The sequence below is a fragment of the Strigops habroptila genome, chromosome 8 (genome assembly GCF_004027225.2).
Source record: "Strigops habroptila isolate Jane chromosome 8, bStrHab1.2.pri, whole genome shotgun sequence".
Lineage (NCBI taxonomy): Eukaryota > Metazoa > Chordata > Aves > Psittaciformes > Psittacidae > Strigops > Strigops habroptila.
Window position 1 is genome coordinate 15,096,260 of NC_044284.2, and position 23,018 is coordinate 15,119,277.

Genomic DNA, 23,018 nt, shown 5'->3' on the forward strand with positions numbered 1-23,018 from the left:
GAGTGGGGAAAAAGGTTTCCCATTTTTAGAGATGTTCTAATGGATTAACTCAGATTTTTCGTGCATTTACATTTCTCTGTCTGATCATGTCTGGGTTTGAGTTGCTATTTTGTGAGGCAGGTTGGAATAGTGTAGTAAAAACACATGAAATACTTAGCTTTCCTCATGTTTTAGCATATTAACTGTAAATAGGTGTTTTCCTCATAGGTATATAACATATATCAAGTTAGCAACCCTTGATGAATTCATAAGGTCAAAGTTTATGTTAGACCAGACCTAGTGTGCAGTCAAAGAGGATCGTGTCAACCTAAAGTTGATAAAATAATTTTCTAATTAATTTTTATATTTTCATTTTTAAGTCATTTTGATAGAGCAAAGTTCTTTTATAAAAGTGCCTTTTTTCCTTTTAGCTTAACGTGCTTTTTCATACCTAGAAACTACATTGTCATTGCTTCACTTGGAGTTTTTTGGCATGTCTCCCAGGAACTCTGATTTTTATAGTGTTGTTCTGAAATGGTACTCGAATATCAGTTTGATAATTTTGCTTGTTCCAAGTGAGTAAGGCCATTTTTAAACAAAGGTTAAATACGTTGAAATCTACTGCAGATCAGTAAAGCTGATCTACATTAAAAAATTGTTTAAATTCTTCCATTTGCCTTTAATCAAAAAGCAACTTAGGTTCTATTGGGCGATCTGATGTACAGACTGGTTTTAGGTGTAACAGAAGTTCTTACAGTAGTCCAAGCCCACGAGAACTGGGCATCGGTGTGGACTGTAACACTGTCAGGATTGGCCAGGTTATGAGTACTTTCAAGGTCCAGTGTGTGACCATACTGTGTATTTATTTACTTCAGGGTGGTTGCCTCCAGCTCTACCTCCCGGTAGCTTTTCTCAGCCTTAAATTTCATTATGAGAACTCCAATGTGAGAATTGGAATAACTATCCAAAAAAGAAGAGATAAGAAATTTCTTTTTCTAAAAGATAGCAAAATATTAGGCAGTGAAAGTAATTTTCATTTTAGCTCTAGAGGACGAAAACTCAATGTAGTTAACTAAAAATCTAGTTTTCTCAGTATTTTTTTAAGAATTGGTTTCTCTTCTGCAATTAAGCAAAATGATACTGCTATGTGCAGTCCAGTATGTGGCTGGCTTTTGAGAAAGCTTTTACAAAAATTGAGTTTGAGCATTGATATAGTAATTATATTTGCATAAAATTAATTCCTGTAAAGAAGAAAGCCAATTTCATCAAATTTCTATGTAATTTCTTGGCAAACTAAGTCACTGATATAAGAATGTATGACAGCTTTGTCTGTGGATGATAAAGCATCTGTTCTACTGAGGCTCTGTTAAGAATATAATGCAGTTAGAAAATTCAAGTTACAATTGCAATATATCTTTTTGTGAGATTTGGTCCCTTCTGAATTGGGCTATATGCACGCCTGTTTTCATGAGAATGGGACAATTAGTTTCCAATTAACTTGTGTGTTTATCACAACATAGAAATTATTTTAACCAATGATGCTCTAGATTAATAACATTTTTCATAGTAACATGCATAAGCAAGAGAAAAACTATATAGCAGCTCCCAGTAGTATCATAGTAAGCAATTTCATGTACATATCACAAAACTCTGCTGTTAAGGCTTCAGAATCCAGCAGTAGTAAAATTCATTCTTTGCTGAAAATGATCAAATAGACTTTCCATACCTGCAATTTTTATTTCCTGTATTTTCAAGATGTTTATCTAATTAGCTTTGTACCTTTATTCTGTTAACTTCTCAAAATTGAAATGATGTAGCTGTTGCTTTGTTCTGTAGAGAAGAGCTACACGCTACCCTTTTAAATGACAGATTTATTAGTGGAGCAAATTGTTAGCTATTTTAAGTCAGCAGAGGCCTAGTGAAGCTGCTGGAACAGTTTTGGTGTACAAGAAAACAAGTGTGCTTAAAATGCATAGATGATATAGCACTTGTTTTCACCGTAGTTTCTCCAGTTCATGTTATTTGTAACACTAAGATACTCTGATGTGATGAATCTGAGGATGTATTTTGCTGCATATTCAGCATATGAATCCTCTGTTACATGTCAGTCATAGTCATTCCCATTAGCTTGGTTGAATGTTATGTAGTATAAAGCATTCTTAAAATTACAGAGTATTTTAAAGATGTTTGATTCCTCTCTGAATATAAATGTGTGTCTGCTCTGTAGTGAAAATACAATTCCGTGTAATTTGTATTTAATCCACAAAGGCTTAAGGTCTTACACTGGAAGAAGTCATCAGAGGTACTAAAATTTTTTAGTATTGGGCTAAGAAAAATATATGTGGGGACATAGGACTCTCCATTTCCCTTTCTGGCATTCCCATTGCCTAGAAACTTTAAACCATGCCAGTTTGCAGTCTCATCAAATCTTTATTTCAAGTATAAACATGATGAAAGCTTGTTTTGGCCCCAGTCGGTTGTTTTGTTTGTCTGGGGTTTTTCAGGGGGTTGTTAGTGGATTTTTTTAGGTTTTGCTTTGGTTTTTTGTTTGGTTGGTTTGGGGTTTTTGTTTGGATTTTTTTTATTAGTTTGTGTATTTTAACCTGTCCTCTCCTGTTAATGAAAGCAATTGGCTAATCCATAGGGTATACAGATTTTTCTAAAACTGGCCGCAGTCACAGACAGGTGAGAATTGCTACTTTTCTACTCAGAGGTGGGACCAAATGGAGAAGGCCACGGGCACTGATGCAGTGAAGCCTTTCCCTGGGCCTCAGGAAGTCAATCGCCAATCAGTTGGTCCCAGACGGTGGCTCAGATCCATGATCAAATTAATGCAATGGGAGAAATTATTGTATGTAAACTATCTGTGTAACTTGGCATAAACCATCTTACCTTCCATTTATTTTTCAGACATTGTTTTTATTCAGCATTTTCGTCTTTGGTCCCTTAGTATTTCGTTTCCCACTGAGTTGCTTAAACCAGCTTATGTATTGCTTGCTTCTCTGGAGTGAATATGTTTAGTAATCTCGCAGGTCCAAAAGTATAATGGTGATTGTTGGAATTTTTTTTCCCTTCAGCACTGGATACTGAGTATATTCTAAATCAGATGTTGTCAGAACACACTCACTAGAGAAAGAAAGAGATTATAGGAAATCATGATGAATTAGCCTGACTAATTCAGTTTCTCGCTTGCATACTGCAGGAGGTCTTACTCCAGAGGCTTTGTGTGGATGTTTGTTTTATTTTGAGAATATAGTTCCATGTCTTATTCAAATTGAAAATGAGAAGTTTACTATTTGAAGTTAAACAGGATATTATACAGCTTGCAAACGCCCACCGAGGAAGGCATGTGCAGAAGTACATGCAGAACCAAAAGCAGCATAAGTGAATTTTGGGTTGCAGTGTGGTGATGTTAAATGGTACAGTATCCTTCAGAATAGTGTTTTAAAACCAGTGTAGTTCTAGAGACAGACCACTTTTGGAACAGCTACTAAACTAGCTCTGCCATACAGTATGGTTGGTTATTGAAACTAGGTATGGCAAGGTGGTTAGCAGGCTGTATACATCTTCTCACTCATACTTTACCTTTGATTTTGTGGTCATGCTTACTGCAGAGTAAATAAATAAATAAATTCCCTCATCTAGTAAAAATTTCAGTAGCAACTGTCTTCATGTAATGCTAAACAGTGAATTTTAACTAAGGACTCTGTGTTCAAAGATTTTAAATATTTTTTGCTCCAGCTGTGTTGTAGTAGTTGGTACTTAAAACTTGAGCTTTTCCTCTTTTTTCCTTCAGTGCACCAATGCCTTATCTAATTGGCGTCCACTTAAGCTTAATAGAGGTAAGTTTACTATTCGCTTCTGCATACTGGTAAGCATGAGGTGTGTGTGCCATAAATGGTAATGGAAATGCTTAAAAAAAAAATCCCTCCATAGAGAAATACAATATTTAAGTCTCGGATGCTTTGCAAAGTGAAAAATATCTCTCTCTCAAATCTTACTTTTGAAGTGTTTTATGGACACATATAAGTTCTACATCATGATTTCTGCCTGTGTCTATTTAATAGCTCAGTAATGGCTTTTTTCCAGTCTTTTTTAATGGTCCAGCAACAGATTTTCCCAATAATAAGAACAGTTAAAATTTTTTGTGGAGTCACCATCAATCAGAATTCAGCATCATTCTGATTTCCCAGATAATTTATGTTCTGTCCCTCTTAAAATCTAAGTCAAGTCTAACATTTAGCCCATAACATTCATAGCTATTAATTTAGAACTGAGTATTTATTTATTTTTTTTTTTTGCCAAAACCCAAGAGGTAGCCTTTTTGGATTTGAACATACAACAAAACAATAGAACTCACCTGAGAGGTAAGTAGTAGCTGGGTCATAAATAGCTTTGCCTCGGTCCATAACCGTTCGATGACACCATTAAGCCTTGTGTCAAGTCTGTTTGTCATGCAAAGTAGAAAATTTCTTAGGGAAATTTATTTGATTTACATTTCTGCTAAAGCAGTTTCTAAGGATCAATGCACATTGGCTAAGCTGATGAGGTGAGTTCTCTCCCAGTCTGAGCCACTAGCACTTTTGTGTTTCCAAAAAAGAGCCTTCTGTCATGTATACTTCTTAACTCTAGGCATAGCCTTATGTTCTCTCAAATCAGGTTTATATGACCTGCATACATTGATTGTAGTGTCTTGACAAGCATCTTTTTCCTTATTCCATCAGAAAATAATGGAACAGAAAGCCTTGCTCTGAAAAAGAACTCACTCAATTCCTCTTTGATTGCACTATTGTGTGTTATTGTGTGACCATACAGAAGTTCCATCTTTTTTTCTTTATTTTTTATTTTTTGTGAAAGGAACAAATTATTTAATTCTTAGCTGCTAGTCATGTCCACTGATGGAAGATTGTTTCGTCCATTCTTCTATAATACTAATAGACATCACATGCCTGGGACTTAAATAAATCTGCAAATAATTACTTAGTTTTCTCTGGTTTTCATCTGATTATATGCTTAACATCCTATCTGATTTTCACAAATAAAAGAATGAAATGTTGTTATAAGATACGTATAGCTGCAAATATTTAATTATGCTTTGTGTAAATCTTGGTTTTCAAGAATTCATTTCTTGAATGTGCTTTTATTCCAGAGATTATTAATATAACCTTACTGTTTGAAGAAGTGTTTTTAAAAGCTCCTCTGAATCCTGTATCTAATTCACAAATCCTAAATGTAAAGCTCAGAATATTGTCTTTGCCATTTTTGTCCTTCGTAGAATCATCATTTATAATCTAGCACATTATATAAAAATGCAGTTCCCGAGAATGCCATAGTAAAATTATTTTCCACTTTTTTTTTCTTCTCTTAACAGAGAGTGAAAAATAGATCACTGGAGGATGTGGTTTTGCTAAATGTTGACACAAACACTCTAGAAACCCCTTTTAATGACCTGAACAACCTACCTGGTGAAGTGGTGAGTCTTACGGATATTTAATTCTTTCTTTCTTATATAGATGCTTGAATTACTAGTAGTTATTTTTGCCTGGTTTTGCTGGTATAAAAGGAATAAGGGGGTGAAAAGCACCAAGTGTAGACCCCTATATTTGAGATTTTTAGCTTTTTGACGGTTGAGGAGATGTTGAATGGAACATCATATTTCTCATTGTAAAAGTAGGATCATAATTATAAAGCTAGCTGCATTCATTAGGCATAGCTGCTTTAAACGCAAGAGTCTCTTCATCTCATCTTAATCATTATATTACAAAGTAGGCATTTCTGTCTGCCTAGTGGCATGTCTTGCAAAAGAACGAGAGTTTTTGAAGGCAAAAAGAAGAAGGGGGCCAATTATCGGCTTCTGCTTCCCTGCCACCTGCCAGCGCTTTCCTTTTAATTAATGATCTGATGGCACTGGTCAATATAATAAGAAATGCTTGTACAGTTGGGGTCAGAAAATTCAGGCTTTGATCTTCTTCAACTTTCTGAAACATTTATTTGTTTTCTCTAAATTATTTCAGTTTTATTTTAATCTCTCCTATCCTGCTGAGGGCTGCGTGAATGAAAACCTATACTGTTTGTCATTTGCTTTGGCAGAGCAAAGACTGCTTACTTAGAATTCTATTTGTAAATTAAACTGCAAACCCAGTTTGGCATAAAAGACATCTGATCCTTTTGAAATGACGAAAACTGTCTTTTGTCTGTAAAGGATGATAAATTAAGTGCCAGTTCCTTCTGGACTTTGATCTTGCAGAAGATGTGTCCCCCCCCACTTTTTTTTTCTCCTCATTGCCTATAGGGGAACATACTCTGTATATCATTTTAAATAGTCACAAAATTCACTTACCTTGTTTTTCCCAATAGAGCTCTAAAAGAATATAATTGTGAAACTACTGTTTTGATTATTTAGTTATTGATGCTCAAGCTATCACAAATGGTTGTCGAGATAAAGAATTTTATATTAAAATGTGAAATCAGAGTTGCATTTTCTGAAATTGTAAATCATAGAACCTAACTCTCTTAATCAAATTAAGGTGCTGTAGTGACATACTATTTCTTTTGGTTTTGTTGGTGATTTGTGTATATTTATTAAAATAGAAACCAAACTCTTGAGGATTATATTAATGTAATTTCCTTTCATTTTGATGCTGTTAAAATCTGGACTTTTAATAGATCATCTGTTCAGCCTTTCTTTTGATTCAGTATGTTATTGTATGAAAAAGCATACGAATGCACACACTTACATGTAGGTACAGTAATTTTAACTGTACTCTATTGTTCAAGAGTATAACAAGTTAAGTAAAAAATGAGTCTTTTATGTGTGTCAGTAATTTTAACTGACCTTGCATTCAGTGACTAAAGTTGAGGTTATAATGGCATGGAGGAACATACCTCTTGTCAAATAATAGCTGGATATAGAATTGAGAATTAGGCATCATCTTCCATAAGATACTGGAGGTGTAGCTGGAGGTCCTTCAAACAGGAAAAATTGATATTTTTGCAATGAGAGGGACTTCTCATGTATTTTATAGATACGTATCAAAATGATATCTAAAATGAGTAGGCTAGCATGAAGAAAATAAGGATACGGATCTTTGTACATTTAGAAGTATATTCTTCCCCAGGATATATGCGTGTTACTATTATTAATGTTAATGAAGGTTATCCAAGTGTACAGGCTATACAGTAGATAATATTTACTGTTTAAAATATTTAATTCCATATCTGATATAGGGTAAAACAGAATAACCTGTAAAGACTTGCAGAATTTGAGGGTTTTATAATGAAGATTTAATTTGAATATTCCCATCTTTTCCTCTACTTCAATCTGTAAAGCACTCCAATTAATATAGCTTAATGGAAAACGTGCAATTTTAGTGGGAAAACCTGGAAACAAAAGGCACAGACAATGTCTGTGTTTGGCTCATAAAATGACAACATGCTTGTCCTCCTTTCACACTCATGAGGGGCAGTGCAACTGCTAACATCTCAGTTAAAAAGTGTACCATGTAGGAGTGTGGAGTCAAAATGGTAAGTTAGACTTAAAACATTAAAAGCAAATGTCAAAGATACTTGCACATGAAACACTTTAACATATATAAATAAACCTCATAAGCATATATACAAAGGCAGTAAAACTTCTGATGAAAAAATATGGTGAGTACCTCTGAAGACTGTTAAAATACAATGAAGAACTGAAAACATAAAAGAAGCTGTAGTCTTACTGTCCCTTTCAGAAATCGATTCCAGGTTGGTTTGCAGCCTAACAAAAGAAATGTAATATTTTCAAAGAGTTTTCTAAAACTGTTTCTTGTGTCTGAAGGAAGTTGAGTAATTATATTCTTGATCAATAAGCCTGATGATGTCTTCACAGCATAGACATTTAAAAGTTTACCTGTGTATAAGTAATGTGTCTATTAAAACGCTCTGTGTATTTTTTTGTGATAAATCTAAGATTGAAAAAAACATTATTATATGGCATTATCTAATAAACTGTATAATAAATTAACTGAGATTTAAAGACATTTTTAAATCATTCACTTAAGCATTTAAATTATAGTTACAGGCTAGATGACTTTCTATGCATGTGAACTCTATTATTCTGTCAGACTGGCCAGTGGCCTTGACTGTGCAAAGGTCAGTGGTCACAGTTGTCCTGAATTACCAGTCCTTTTTTCATGTGGACCCTCTGCTGCGTTGCATGCTGTAATCTTCTTAATGGCTTCATTCCAATATTCACACATAATATTTTAGATTTATTGACTGTTAGAAATACTACCATGCCAGTAGCAGTTCCGCTACTCCTAAGGTATTTAAAATTGGAAAAATAAATCAGTGCAAGACTTTCAGGAATCCTTTGTTTTCTTAGAGGGGGGAAAATCCCTCTTTTTCGTCTCTTCTGACAAGAACACTTGTTTTTAAATTTCATCATTTCACTGTGAATTTATCTATTTTATAATTAAAAAAAGAAAAAAAAGAAAAGCAAATAAGTAGGTACTTCTGTGGGAGTAAATTTCCTAATAAAATGATACATAGATCACCACTTTAATAATGTAAAACATTTAAAAAAGAGCATTTGTGGTGTATATGAATTAGTGTAGACCATAGACACAAATTTATAAACTTTGGGCCTGATCCTGCAATACCTGCTTGCAGTTAACTCTGACAAAAAGACTACTCCTTTGCTCAAATTTGAACACGTTCAAAAAAGGCTCAGAGAATTGAGGGCATTGCTTTTAGCAACTAAGTCTTACTGATTTCGCCATAGACAAAGCAGAACTTTTATAAATATGATCTGCAGAAAACAACAGGCTTTAGAGGTTTTTAGCATCTTCTGTGGTCATTAAATATTGTTAACAGTAAAATCTACAGAGCTGTTCAAAGATGTGCGTAGCCTTTGCAGCATGTGGTGCCTACACGCTATGATGCAATACAGAATCTGAACGGGGTTTTGGAGTTTTAGTTTTGAGATTCCTAAAGTCACAGGATTTTAACACTGTAAATCGGACATTTGAACATTACTATTCTAAAAATAGCATTTGAGAAATAGGCTGTAATTCACATAGAAAATTAAAGTTACTTTACTACAATTGCTGAGAGTGCAAATTATTTCTGAAAATACAAGGATTAGTAGTATTATAAAAGAGTTATGATCAACATGTAGCAGTGAAACTGAAGAGATTTTTTTGTGAAATTTGCATACCATCAGTTACTATGTTTTCCCCATCCAAAATTAGCCAAAATTATTACTAATATATTTTAGAAACTCAGAGCACTTGGCTGTGTTTGCAATGTTATGAGGCAACTGTTTATTTTGAATAAATTCTTAAAGTTGAAATCCTGTTGAGCCTTGATATAGTTTTAAAAGGTAGAATGTGAGATGAAAAAGTACAACTAATTTTAAAAACATTTGTATTTAAGTAGTTGTTTTCATCTTAACAAGTATCTGTGTTTAAATGCTGGAGGGCTATCTGAGATGTTGAAATCTTGTGTTTGTAGATCACATCAAAGATGTAGAAGCCTTTTTATTAACAGTATTGCTTTTAAATCGTATCAGATTCCATTTTGTTGTAAGGTTTTTGTTTTGTTTATCTTCTCTGCCATCTTCTCTCACTTTCTCACTGTGGAGAGTGGGCTTACTTTTATAGTGGCATGATCTGATGGGGAGTGCCAAAAAATAGTTTAAAACATAACAACTCTCACTGATACCAGAGAAATACTTGGATAGCTTGTTTTCAGAGATCTGGTAGTCACTGGAAACCCCAGTGCATGGTTCTGCTTTTCTCAGGCAACAAATGTTTTGAATACTTCTATCTGAGCTTAAATTTGTATGTGTGCTTAAGTTTTTGCAGGAGCAAAGGCTTTGAATAATAGTTACATGATATTATTAATGTATTTTTTAACTTTATGTGCAGTCTTATTCCTCTACTCATGTGGATATTGAGGAGATATTAGTCATGCTTTGTTTCTGATCAGATAGTCATATTTTAGGAATCTTAGAAAGGACATAGGGTGATTATTTTAAAAAATGATGCTTTTTATTTTGATGGCCAACACAGTATATTTCTATAATTTAGGTACACTTAATTCCATATAAAAAGCTAAATCACATACCAATCTCATGACTTAATAAATCTCTGAAAAACTATTCTATTGATTTAAACCTTCCTGAAGCTCAGATTGCTCTTCATTGGTAGTGTTTAGCAATCTACTGAAGTCATCTTCCTGTGAGAAGCCGTTGCTAGGAGAAGATAAAAACTGTTTGCTTCTAGTGCAAATTAATAATACCATTTCTGAAATGGATTACTGGTGTCTTCCATAAATAAATTTTAACAGCATTCTAACCCCTGTGGTTTGTTTTTTGCAGTTCTTTTTTCTTTTTTAACTTTGTAAAAGGCTGGTTTTGCTTAAGACATGCAAAGAATGGGAGAAAAGAAGCTTGGCATTTTAATCATAGATAGGTAGATGGATTAAATCCTACATGAGGAAAAGATTTTGATGAAGATCCTGCTTGTATTTTTTTTGGCTTGATGCCAGAATTGTGTAGTTTCTTTGAAATTTTAAGAGTTATTAACGATGTCACCAAAGGGATGTCTCGTTTTTAGGTTCATGGATCTAAGCAATCACAATCCTGCTGTGCACGAAGTCCTCCTAAGTAGCTGAAAGCACCCAGTCTTTTACCTATACCTACTGTATTGACTGTAATAACTATCACTCTGTCTTTGATTAAACTGTGGAGCTGAGAGAAGTTGCCGGTAACATACCCAAAGGTTCAGTTTTGGTTTGCCATCACTTGGTGTTGGGATAAGCCCTGGGAAAACACTGTCCCTCTGCACATATTTGCTGACCTCAGCTAGAAGGAAATCTAGGCAGGTCTCAAGGGTGCTTCAGACATGCTTCAGACAGGATTCCAATTGTGATGATTGGGAAATCAGGGTTGTGGCTCATATTATCTCTGCAGGCTTTTTCTTAAGAGCACTGTGCTCCTAGTACTTCTGCAGAATCATCTAATAGAGCTCTTCCTGCCGTTTACCATTGCCTCCTGAGAAAAGCAGAAGTTGGGGGAACTTTCTTTGAATTCCAGCGTAGCATTTCTGAGACTTGGTCTCCCTTCAGAATGGCAGCACAAAAATGTGCATCTGATGTACACACTTTTGTGCTGGAGAACCTGCCTCTAAAGTGCCAGCCCATTGGGATGTTTTTAATATTGTTGAACTAATAACTTAGCAATACGGCAATGAAGCAGGAAATTTGTTGCTTTCTGTTGTTCTTTTTAACAGTTTTTTGCTTAAGCATTCTGTCTATCGACTTATCTTACGTATATAGGGCCTGCCAGAACTAAGAAAATCAGAAAATACCATTTTCTTTCACGTCTCCTACATTGTCCAATAAATTCTCTGCTATTACATCATCTTTACCCACTTTCTTCTCTTACCATGTCTTATCATCTGCCATAATTTTTGCCAAACTCGCAAGGTATAATTTAGAAGAATGTAGACTTAAAAGAATACGGAGAATTTTCTACCTTTTCCCTCCCTTATACTTAGAAAATTTAGGCTTTGTCTGTCATGCTAGAGACAACATTCTAAGATTGACAATTCTTTTTTTTTTTTTTTTAATCTCATGTTACTGCTTATGTTTTAGTGACACTGAGCTGACATTGAATTGACCTCTTAATAACTTTAAAATAATCATAGTCTGAAAAAAACCCCAAAAATAAACAAAAAACCAAAAACAAAACAAAAAACAAACAAAAAAACCAAACCAATAAACCCCCAAACAAAACCCAAACCAAAAAAACCCCAAACCAAAGACATGCATTTATTTTTTTCAACCTTGAACTGCTCAACTGATTTTTGTACTCAGACTGGTACTCTTTTTTTCTTTTGAGGTGTAAGGAAAAACATAAATGAGCCGTGGTGTATGCTTTCCATGGGCTAAACGAATCAAGCTCCAAACTTTTATCTAGATCTGTGGAGCTTGGATATAAATTGAAAAGATCACAGCTATGGGGAAAAGACCTATACTGTAAGGGCCTTTCTGCATAGATTATGAACATCATAACTCAATAATTTTTTTTTCAAAACTATAGTTATAATTGGACCCAATGGGGGTCTCTCCCTTTGATCAGATCACAGTAACTGTGACTTTACACTAGAAAATGTCACTACTATGAAGGTTTATCACCTGTAGAGCTGGTCTTTTCTCTGATGCCATGTTCGGTTCTCATTAGCATTATTCAAAGTTTAGTTGTTAATTAGGTTGACACTTCAATTACAATCATCATCTACAAGAGCAGTCAGGACTGCTTGCATAAAGAAACAAAAAGATACTCATTCTTGCATGTATTTCTGAAAGAATGAAAGCTGTCTTGGTGATAGTTTGTGTTTACAATGTTTTGTTTAAAGAATAACTCTATTACTTTTTATAGTATTAAGTGACTTAAATATTGCTTTATTGGGTATATTGCAATACAAAAGGATGTAGAAATATGTATTCTATGTAATTGGAGTTGACTTACTTCTCTCCATGTCCCTCATGATGAAAATTAGGAGAGTGTAGACTATTAGCTGGGAGTAATTCCACATATTTTTAAAGAATACTTTAATAATTTCAGAATAACATGATTTTTCTCCAAAGTATCTCTGAGTAAGAATTATCTAAATCTAAATTTTCTTCTCTCCCCCTCCGCCCCCCCCCCCCCCAATTCTATATAATTAGTGATTGCCATTTGCCAAGTAAAAAAAGACAGACCTCCTTGGGGGGAAAAAAAATAAAAATGTCAAGCACTAAAATAGAATTTTTATTTTAATTTTTTTTTTAACTACAGGTGCCTCCTAACTGTTGTTGTTACTTTTCCTCCCCCCCCCCTTTCAAATGTTTTTATCTTTGAGGACAATTCTAAAGGCAGTGTAGCACTGAATTTATGCAAACTTCTCAACTATTTGACAGTGGTAGCAGGTACTCCTATGGTGCATGGGAAATTATATAAGACAGTAATTTGACTTAAAAAAATCCTTAAAACTGAATAGAAAGTGGGCATTAAGAGTCCTTAAAAATAAGCCTTTGTAGCACAAATAAAAAATGTCCAACTGTCTTCATTCAAAACAAGTAGGTACATGTTATGATTGAGAAAAAAAAAATCTGCAGAAAAGTTGCTCACATGCATTTTACTGTAAAATAATTAAGCTTATTTATGTCAAGAGGCCTTGGGAAAAAGAGAGCATAAACCAATTTGCATTAGCACTCTACCATCATCCCCTGCTTTCATTTCAATTAACAGACCAGCAGGTGCTCTTTGCAGTTAAAAAGATAAGCTATCAAGGAGGAGGATGATTTTTTGGCTGACCTGTAGACACCATGGTTTGCCTGCTGATTGGGTTCATACCTCGCTGTACCAATTTCTGAGGTGTTAATTTAACTGTTCCACTCTGTCGTGCAGGTCTCGGCCTTGAAAAATAAACTGAAAAAGCAGTCTACAGCTACGGGTCATGGAGTAGCCAAGGCCTTTCTTCGGGCACAGGCAGCACTGTTTGGATCCTACAGAGATGCACTAAGATACAAACCAGTAAGGCTTCTTCTTTACTTCTTTACTAATTTATAAGAGCATGGTCTCATTCTTTGGAAGGAAAATATAAAATGTTTTAGCCCAGTCAAACAAAATGTTATAAATCTTACTCTATGCTAAGGATACATTGGCAATTTAGAAGACACTACCACCTCCTGATGATGAGTTATACTGAAAAATAAATACTTGTCCAGTCAGCTATTGTATTTATATCACTTGTATAAATTATTTAGTGTAAAATCAGATTGTATTAATGAAACTACTTACATGCAGTTCACCTGGTTTAATGTGGTGAAGAACTGAAGAGGCTGTGCCTTTGACTCCATAGGTTTTCACTTTACTCGTCTAGAGACTTTGCTGTGTTTGAGGCCAGAAGCTTTTTATTTCCTAGCAGAAGCCATGTATGAGTCAAACATGCGTCTTTTCTATCATACACTTATCTTTATTCCACTGAGAAGTTAGGAGAAATGAAAATCCATTTCATCCCATCAGAACTTCAGAATTTGTCTTTCTGACATATTGCTAGTAGTCAGTAGGTGAATGTGTTATGTGCTTTCACCCTTTCTGGCTTATGAGGGTGGCACATATTGAGCCTATTAGAGAGAAAATAGTTTATAAGAAACAAGAGATTAATTTCACCAGTCAGTCCAGGTTCTTTTCTTATGGTATTTGCAAACTACTGATAGTAGTTCATTTCAGGGGGAGGGAGGGTTGGTGTTGGGGGTTTTTTTGCTTTTTTTGGGTTTTGTGTGTGTGTCTTGGTTTTGGTTGGGGTTTTGGTTTGGTTTCTTTTTTCCTCCACTGATTGCATAGAAAAGAATATATTTATGAAACCTTTGTGGCCTGATAGGGGTTTGGGTGTTTTTTTAAGATATTTTATTTCAGCACAAGTCTGCTGGCAAATACTAATGTCTTGGATTGGCATCAATTTGTCCAAAGACAAAGAATGTTTAAAAAAAAGATAAAATATTTTGAGCCATGTTCGCATGGTTTTAACTAATTTAGTATTTTACAGAAATTTTGTTCTGGATTAGTAAAAACCAAGAGGAGTTGTCTCATGATTGTTCAGCTCATTCTACATGTGCCTTTTCAACTCAGTTTAATGCATTGTGAATTGGGAAGTTCAAAAAATAAAATAACATTTGACTGTATTAGGACTATTTCTGAGGAATTGCAAAACTTGTCAACTCTTACTGCAAAGAAAATACTAGCCTTTGCTTTGGAGGTTGTTGCACTAGATCTAATAAGGAAATCTAAGCCACAGCTATGGACTTTATTTACATTCTTCCAGGAGCTCAAGCAGCGTTCATGTAGAACATTCGTAGGTGATATACTTAAATGAGAATATTATTCTGTATAGATTTGGAATAGTTTTGCTATAAATAAGCTTGCCATATTTTCAGAATTGAGTACCAAGAGGTTTTGGGGTACAATTTTTAGGATCATAAACATCTGATGAAAAATAAAATAATATATTTGGATAGTTATCGATTGCTTGGAAGTTGAAAAATATGTTTAAGTGAACTATTTTCCTTGCAGCAGTGTGATCTGTATGATTTTAACTTGAAACATGGAACAACTGTCATTAATATTCACTTTGAGTAAAGAACAGCTTTAATAGTGTCTGTACTCATCCAACACTTCTCTTCACTCCAAGCGCTGTTCATCACACTGAACGCTCATTCTGTGCAACTGTTTGTTTTCAGCAGAGGACAGATTCTCCTCGGTATAGCAATATGTCTTGAACAAACGTCTAGCAATTATTGAAAAAAAACATGATTGGTGAAAGGGAAAATGGGAAGCTTCAGGGGTCTTAAAAGGAGTTCATGGGACTCCAAAAGACCATATGGAAAATTTGACTACTTTAATACAGGAAATTTGGCATGCAATAGATAAAGGTAATCATAATTTTTTCATATAATAAATGATAATAAAATTAACTCAGTAAAAATTTCCAAGAAAAGTGGAAATAGTTGTTTTTTTCTGATTTAATCATGAGACTGAATTAAAGAAATTGCTCAAATCGCTATAACTGCAAAAAGTATATTTGTAATATACTACACTTTGCCTTAGCAAATACCACGTAATTTTGCTCTAGAGCAAAACAGTACACTTGGTGTTAAGGACCTGACATCCACTCAGCGAGCATTTCTAGGTTTATTGTGGTTCTTATTTTAGACTGGTGTTGAATACTGAATACCCATGACTAGCTGGAGCTCAATTTGTGCTTTAGTTTTTAATCCAGAAGGAACATGGTTTATGGGTGATAGGTGGGGATGCTTGAAAAAATGGTTTCACTGTCATTTGATGAATGATCAAAATATAATCCATAACAAAATATCACTAGTGGAATGGTGAATTATAATGTTTTTTGTATATGGTCTCATTCACATAGAGGACTGCAATCCATTTTGAGATGCTGGGAGATGCTCTGACAGGGAAATATGCATGGCCTTTGGCGGGGTTTCCAGCAGTGGCAATGAGGTCTTTCAAACTGTTTTGCTATAAGGAGCTCTGACACATAGAAAGGCAATTGGTCACTGCATGGTTGTACTCATCCATCTCGCAGCTGCATTGTGAGCCATTGTGCCATCTGCAATATCAGCGATCACAGTTTTGACCACAAGAGTAACCCTACTGAGGCATTGCTATTGTAAGATAAATGCTTCTTAGATAATGTAAATGTATATGCAAATCCAAATTATGTATACTTTGAGTTGTCACAATTTAGCCTTGAACCTTTTGTTGCTTTTATTTTCTTTAGGTAGTCCAGCATTTGGGAATTTATCATGAAATAATATTGGATGTTCCATGTTTCAGAGTTGCATGCATAGGTGGGAGTTAGATACAAGATTAAAATTGCACAGTTTGTGTCATTTTGTCAATCAATATACGTTCAGTGTTGTGGTTTTTAATAGCTATTTACTTTACACATGCTTCATGGGCAATTTTTAGGCACCCTTGCTTATATCAGACAAGAGTCATGCCAGTCAAACATTTTAACAGCTCTGTGATGGTTAGGAAAAATGGGCTTTGCATATATACTTGTGCAGACCTTGCAGACGAAAGAGAAGACTAGTAAATTTTTTCCATTAATCAGATACAGTACAGTCAGTACTATATGATGTAAAGAAATCTTAAACAGGCAATATTCCCAATATATGTCTAGAGATGGAGAGGTAGATAACAGAACAAGGAAGGAGTGGGAAAATCATTACTGTAAAAGTATTCCTCATGATAGAGATTAATTATAACATCATCAGGAAAATAAAGCGGAAAAGTTGTTTGCTTCTAAGAAGCTAATATCAGGAAGAAATACAGGTGTGGAGTTTTTGGTTTTTAAAAAAAGGTAATTCATCATGGCTGGACAAATGCATTTCAAATATATCTCAAATAAAGAAATCCTCGTACTTTATGACACATCTATTAAAATACTATGGAATGCAAGCAACAGTAATTTAGTAACTGCCTTTGAAAAATCATCTTTTCTTTAAAGAATTAGCTAACAAAAGATGAAGTAATAGAAAACAAATCATCTCTTTTGGGGAAAAAGTCCTCAAAGCTCCTGATGTTAAAACAAAAGAAATGAACCCTGAACAGCCTTGGTTAAAGTTATGATGGTTGTAACATCACTCATCAGAAAGTAAGAAATTAAGAGCAAAGGCTAATGGCTTGCTCTGGAATGCTCAGCAGTAGGAGTTCATGGTCTCATCAGCGCGCCAGGGGTGCCTAGATAACTTCCAGCTCGAAGATAGCACAACCTGTCAGACCTCACTTTAATTGAATGCTAACTGGAGTGCTTCGGGCCAATATTGACACCATTTTAAGTACTGACATCGGCTCTCCAACAAATGCAGATAGTGCATTCAATATACAATAAATCAAAATAATACAATTAAATGTTATATTAGAAGAAAAAAAAAAAAGACATTTCAAGATTCAGAATGCACCTGAATTACTTGAGAATGTGTAAGTAATGGTTACTTATAATTTAGTTTCAGAATGAAACTTTTTGAGGACAGGTAACTCTTGAAATTGGTGTTGACTTGTTTACCTTTTCCCCAAGAGTTAGGCATAAAAAGTACAGCAAAGTATAGAAACAGAGAGAGAAGGAGAGAGAAATGGAATGCCAGAACAGTTTCTGTTTAAATCCAGAAGCACCTGTGTAATATCTATTGTAACTATTTGTTGTGATTTCTGTAAGAATTTTGTTTTACATGTTGTTTATATTGTTTAATTTGTCTTAAGGACTGTAGTAGCCCTTATGGTATTAATAGAAGTTGTTGTAGGGTGGAATTATGGCTATAAAAAATATCCTTACATCTGACTATTTGAGTAGATTGCAAGAAATTTTCAGATTTTGCAGAGATTTGTGTGCAGTTTTAAATAGCACCTTCCAGAGTAGAATCATAGGTTATACTCAGTTATCGCTGGCCTTTATCTCCAAAAGTTATGATAGAAGATGAAATCTCAGCTTTGTACTTCCTTGATTTTAAACAGAGGATTTCTAATATCAAAACCAAAATGGTGTTTAATACTTTGGTGGTGTTTGTTTGTTTGTTTGAAAATAAATTATACAAAACTGAAGAAGTTATAGCCATACCTACCAACCTTACACTCTTCATGTAATAAGCAAGAGCTACCATATGAAGCAGTATTAATTATAGCAATAGTACAAATACTTGGTATGAGTCAGCTCATGCTAGAGCAATATGAATGTTTTCTGAAATAAAGAATTTAAATGTACTTCTTGTTCAAGTTAAATATCACCAGATTTAGAAAGCACAAACATACCTTCTAATCTAAATTATTTTTCCTTTTAAAATGATCACGCTGTTTTAACTCGCTGTTTTAACTCACTGTTTTCATGTTCCATTGAGGTCTGTATAAATAGCTTGCTTAAAACGTGAATGTAGCTTAGACTAAGAAATTCCTGCTGTGTGAGGCAAGCTATGAAAGGAGAAGAAAATTCTATAGCAACTGTTGTTAAAAGGACAGATATCCTGTTTGGGCATAGATTGTTTGGTCTGAGTATTAGCTGTCTACTTTTCAGTATAGAGTCCCCACTGGGTTTTGATCGAACTTGTTTTGAAAGTACATTGTAGATCAATACAACAGGGCCATTTGATGGTCTACTAGTTAAATATCAGTGGAGCATTCCTCCAAAACTCAGTTTCTAAAGGTACCTGGTTGTATTTGCAGAAATGAGAATGTTATAAGCCTTATGTACAAAAACTCCTAGAGCTATATTTATTTATATTGATTCAATAATTTATTTTTTAAATAGCACTTCAGAAGGCTTCATGTTTATATTAATAATCTTGAAGATTTGCTAAACTTTTGCTTGGAAAACATTTTTGTTTTTAGAGCATTGTACAAATAAAAGAGCTAGGAATTAGTTGTATTATTTAGTCAAGTTTCAGTGAAGTTACAGTAGATACTCAGAAAACTTCAGTGTGGAATTTCTACAGGTTTCAACAGATTTTCTCATTTTGATGTGCTGAATAGGTAGGAGCTTTAAACTTACTCAGATTTTTAAAGCAAATAAAAGATGACTTTTGGATGTAAAGTCTTTCTAGATCTAAATAAATTTTCAGCTAAGGAATAGCTTTGGTGGTTCTGCTCTGAAGTGTACTGATAAGGGAACAGATGCACCGATGCATGAGTGCTTGCTAAGTATCTGAAGCATCCAGTGATTAAAGGAAAGTATTTGGGAAAATATTACAGCCATGCACTGAAAATGTGTGTTGAACTACCATTTCCTGGCATTCTGCTACATGGCTTGGGCAGGAGAAGTACCATCAAGTATAACTATCTGGCTGCTCTCTTTTCCCAGGCTGATGTGGAAGGGAAAGCAAGCATGCCTATTTTCTGCTGAGAGAGAACCTCTCCTTTTTCTCTTTCATTTTTCCCAAGACAATTGGCAAAGTGACAGTGGAGGCATAGCTTAGTTTTCATTATTTTCAAAATATAGTATTTAGAAAACTATTTTCTCTCTTTGGCCCGAAATTTCATGTTTCATAGTATGTCATCTAGTAAGTTCTGCACTCCCATAAAGCCTCTGTATTTCCAGAAGACATTTCTTTGTGTAGCAACAATACATATATATGTAAATAAAAATAAAAAAAGGAGTTGTTATAATTTGCTGCCTTGAAATTTTTTTGGAAGAACTACAGAACTGAGCGGAGAGTCTGCCCTCAGGAACACTTTGTCTTGTACCACCATGTCTCACTGGAGACTATTCCATTTGTTTTCATGCACTTTTTGCTAAGTAGCTTGGGGTCATCTTCTTAAGACAAGAGTCTTTGGGAGCTCATGAGTAGCTAATGCAAAGTGGGTCAGGAAGGCATTGCTATTTAAAGTACCACAAACATTTCAAGTTATTTGGCAGATCCAATGTGTCCTGCATGTGTACAGTTTTCACCGGTTATCTTGGGATAAGAAGTAGGTAGAGTAACTTGGCTGTTTCTCCTGGAGGCTTTATTGACAAAGTGCTACATATTGGCTTTGCATATCACATCATTCCGGCTACCCTGTGAAAGGGGAGGAACTACCTTAGGTGAATGTATAGCTTTTGGCTCTTCCGGTGAGGTTTCTTTTCTGAACGAGGTTCCATAAACACGTAAGGATGTAAAACTTAAAAACAAGTTAAACATGAACTTAAATACTTTGCTGAGTAGTATTGGACCTCCTAAGAGAGGCTTAAAACCGGGAAGCTTTTGATAGTATGTAAGGATTAAAAAATGGCATCACAGTGTTTTTACAGCAATATTCCTTGGATCATATTTGAACCATTTAAAAACAAAGTGCAAGGTGTAAAGAGCAGTTGAAAATGATTCAGAGCCACTCCACCAAATCAACTGATCACATGCAGGAAACATCTTGTGGTGTTCTGGGAGCACATAACTGCACAGGCAGCCAGAATGGTAAGAAAATGAAGTGAAGTAGCGTGTGTGGTTAAACAGGGTTAGGATCATAAAGTTGTGCTGATCATGGGCATGAATAAATTTGTCTTTAAGGTGGCTGGTGAAGCTATTGTGAAGATCAGTATCACAGCTGTCTCTGATCTTTTCTGTTTTGAATGTCTGAGGTGTCTTTTATTCTGTTGTGGGACTGCATTGTATATGTAGCTTTTGCATAGTAAAATATTCTATGGTAGGTTTAGGTGTGGCATTTTGTTGGATTCCACATTTTCTATCTTTCAGACCTTTGGTAATTGTTTCTAACCTGGTAATTATTTTGGTTTAGTAAACTTGGGTGAGAGGCCTTTTGTCTTCATGATGAAATCAGTTTGTGTACCTTGATCACTACACAAACTTTGTAATATACCTGTAATCTATCCGGTCATGCCAAACACCTTCGAGTATTTATCACAAAGTATTGACAACAGTAACAGTATTGGAGAGAATGCTCCTAAAAGATATCCAGTGGTCTGTGTAAATGAAGTTAGCAAATTTTAAATGAAATTAGGGACTAGCATGGAGTCAGTTTGATTGTAAATGATCTTATTAGCATCTTTTAATTTTAAATAAGTGCTGTTTTCAGGAGTAATTTTTTTCAATAAACAATTTTCAATGAGTACTTGTTTATCTTATTTTATCAAAGTGTTTTGGTGCAGGGTTTTTGGTAACTATAAGCTATCCTCTTTTCCCATGTTATGGAAATACATTTCACTGTTAAAATTTTAATCTCATCTCTCAAGACTTTCTCCATAACAATGTTCCAAAAAGTTTGTAGCTTTTGTTTTGTATAAAAATAAAATAGATATTTCTTTCAATAATTTCCTGTTAAATCAGCAATATATTTACAAATCTTCTCATGTTTGGTAGAATGAATGTAAAAATAATTTGGTGTAGACACCTGTTTGGGTCTGAATTAGAGTTACAGTTTAGTAGCATTGCTGATTTAACATGCCAGGGAATCAAAGTAACCCTGAACAATAATGCATGTTAAATTATTTGAAGCAGTGGACCTGCTCTTCCTCAAAATTTGAACCACTTCCCTGGAATTATTAATGAAGAGTGCTATAAAGGTAACATGAACCAAATATAAACGTCTTTAATTTTTCCTTCCAATGCGTGTTTTGTAGGCCTACAAACCAGAAGCTCAATTGCAAAATATATTTTGAGAACTATTTCAATATTGTATGAAGATTTTGGGCTTTTTGTTGTTGTTGTCTGTTTAATTGGATGCATGTTTATCAAGATTGCTTGAAAAGGAATAATTGTATGTATTAGTTATTAATAAATAAATAATTTTATAATGGAGAATTTAAAACAAATTGGCATATTTCTGTGCTCTAGTTACCATCTAACTTTTCCTGCTTAAATTTTTTAGGGAGAACTTATAACGTTCTGTGAGAATAGTTTTGTGAAGCATCGTTCCAGTACTACTAAGCAGTTCCTGGAAACTGCTGTTAATCTTCAACTGTTTAAACAGGTATGAGAGGGTAAATGACCGATGTTTAATGATTTTCTTGTAAAACATGTACATATTTAAATACATTTTCCTTTCTGCCAGCATAATTCTGGTATAAAATATAATTACACTGTGTACAGACAGTCATCTCAGTTCTGTTGTATTTTTAAATCTTCAGTTATAGTTAAAAAGCAGGGTGAGGGAGAACTCAACAGAAAAATAACCCCAGGGTGCAAACACAGTGCAACATCTCTTCAGAGCCAGTCAGCTACTCATCTAAACAAGAAAAATCATGGATCTCCCAGCTTGATGGTTGAACTTCATTTTCAGCTGTCTTGGCTCATAACCAAAGAACCTAAACAACATAGTGTTTACTGAAATTGGACTTCAGTGGGGTTTTATTTAAAAACTGGAATCATACTGTAATTGCAGTTTTCATTGCTGCATTTTTGAAGTATGCGCACAGAGAATGTTACAAACCCAAGCAGCAGGGGTGGCCTGAAGAATATTCTAGGTGATCTGTTAATGCAGATTTTGAGCTAGTAGAGAACAAATTGTTGAATGTCTGACACAGCTCAGTAATAGTTTTATTACAGTCCTTGAAATGATTTTTTTTTTTTCTTCTGTAACTCTTTTTTCTCTTATCGTCACATGACCCCTTTGCATTAAAAGGGTGTTAAGAATCTTATTACTAGATTTTTAGGAAAATCAAGGAAAATCCTAGTGAAATCAGAAGACTCACAGAAGTATATATTTTCCTGCAGATATCTGGAATGATTGAGGCATGGGAGTTCATGTTTAAATAAGCTGGTGGACTCCTTTGAAGATATACTACCATGACAGATAAGGGAAATTCATTATACGTAGTATCTTCTAATTTTCAAAAAACATTTGGTGTTAATCAGAGGCTTGTGTCTCATATAAAGATTTATGCAAGGAAGATAGTTTGTAGAAGTCCTGTGAAAATATGTTTCTCCTAATTGTATAAAAGTTAAGGAAATACCGATTGTAGACTATGGCTCCTTTAATTTCACTGTATTTTATTTTGTACATTAAAAAA

The 23,018-nt window shown here is 34.5% G+C and overlaps 1 protein-coding gene across 4 annotated transcripts in view; it reads left to right on the forward strand.

Annotated features, from left to right (window-relative positions):
- Positions 1-23,018, forward strand: part of DENND1B (DENN domain containing 1B) — a 161,026-nt gene that overhangs the window by 102,473 nt on the left and 35,535 nt on the right. For all 4 annotated transcript variants that reach the window (XM_030494203.1, XM_030494200.1, XM_030494201.1 and 1 more), the window contains 4 exons: positions 3,776-3,821; positions 5,351-5,452; positions 13,415-13,540; positions 21,878-21,979. In XM_030494203.1, the coding sequence (XP_030350063.1) occupies positions 3,776-3,821; positions 5,351-5,452; positions 13,415-13,540; positions 21,878-21,979 (376 nt within the window). The remainder of the gene's footprint in view (positions 1-3,775; positions 3,822-5,350; positions 5,453-13,414; positions 13,541-21,877; positions 21,980-23,018) is intronic.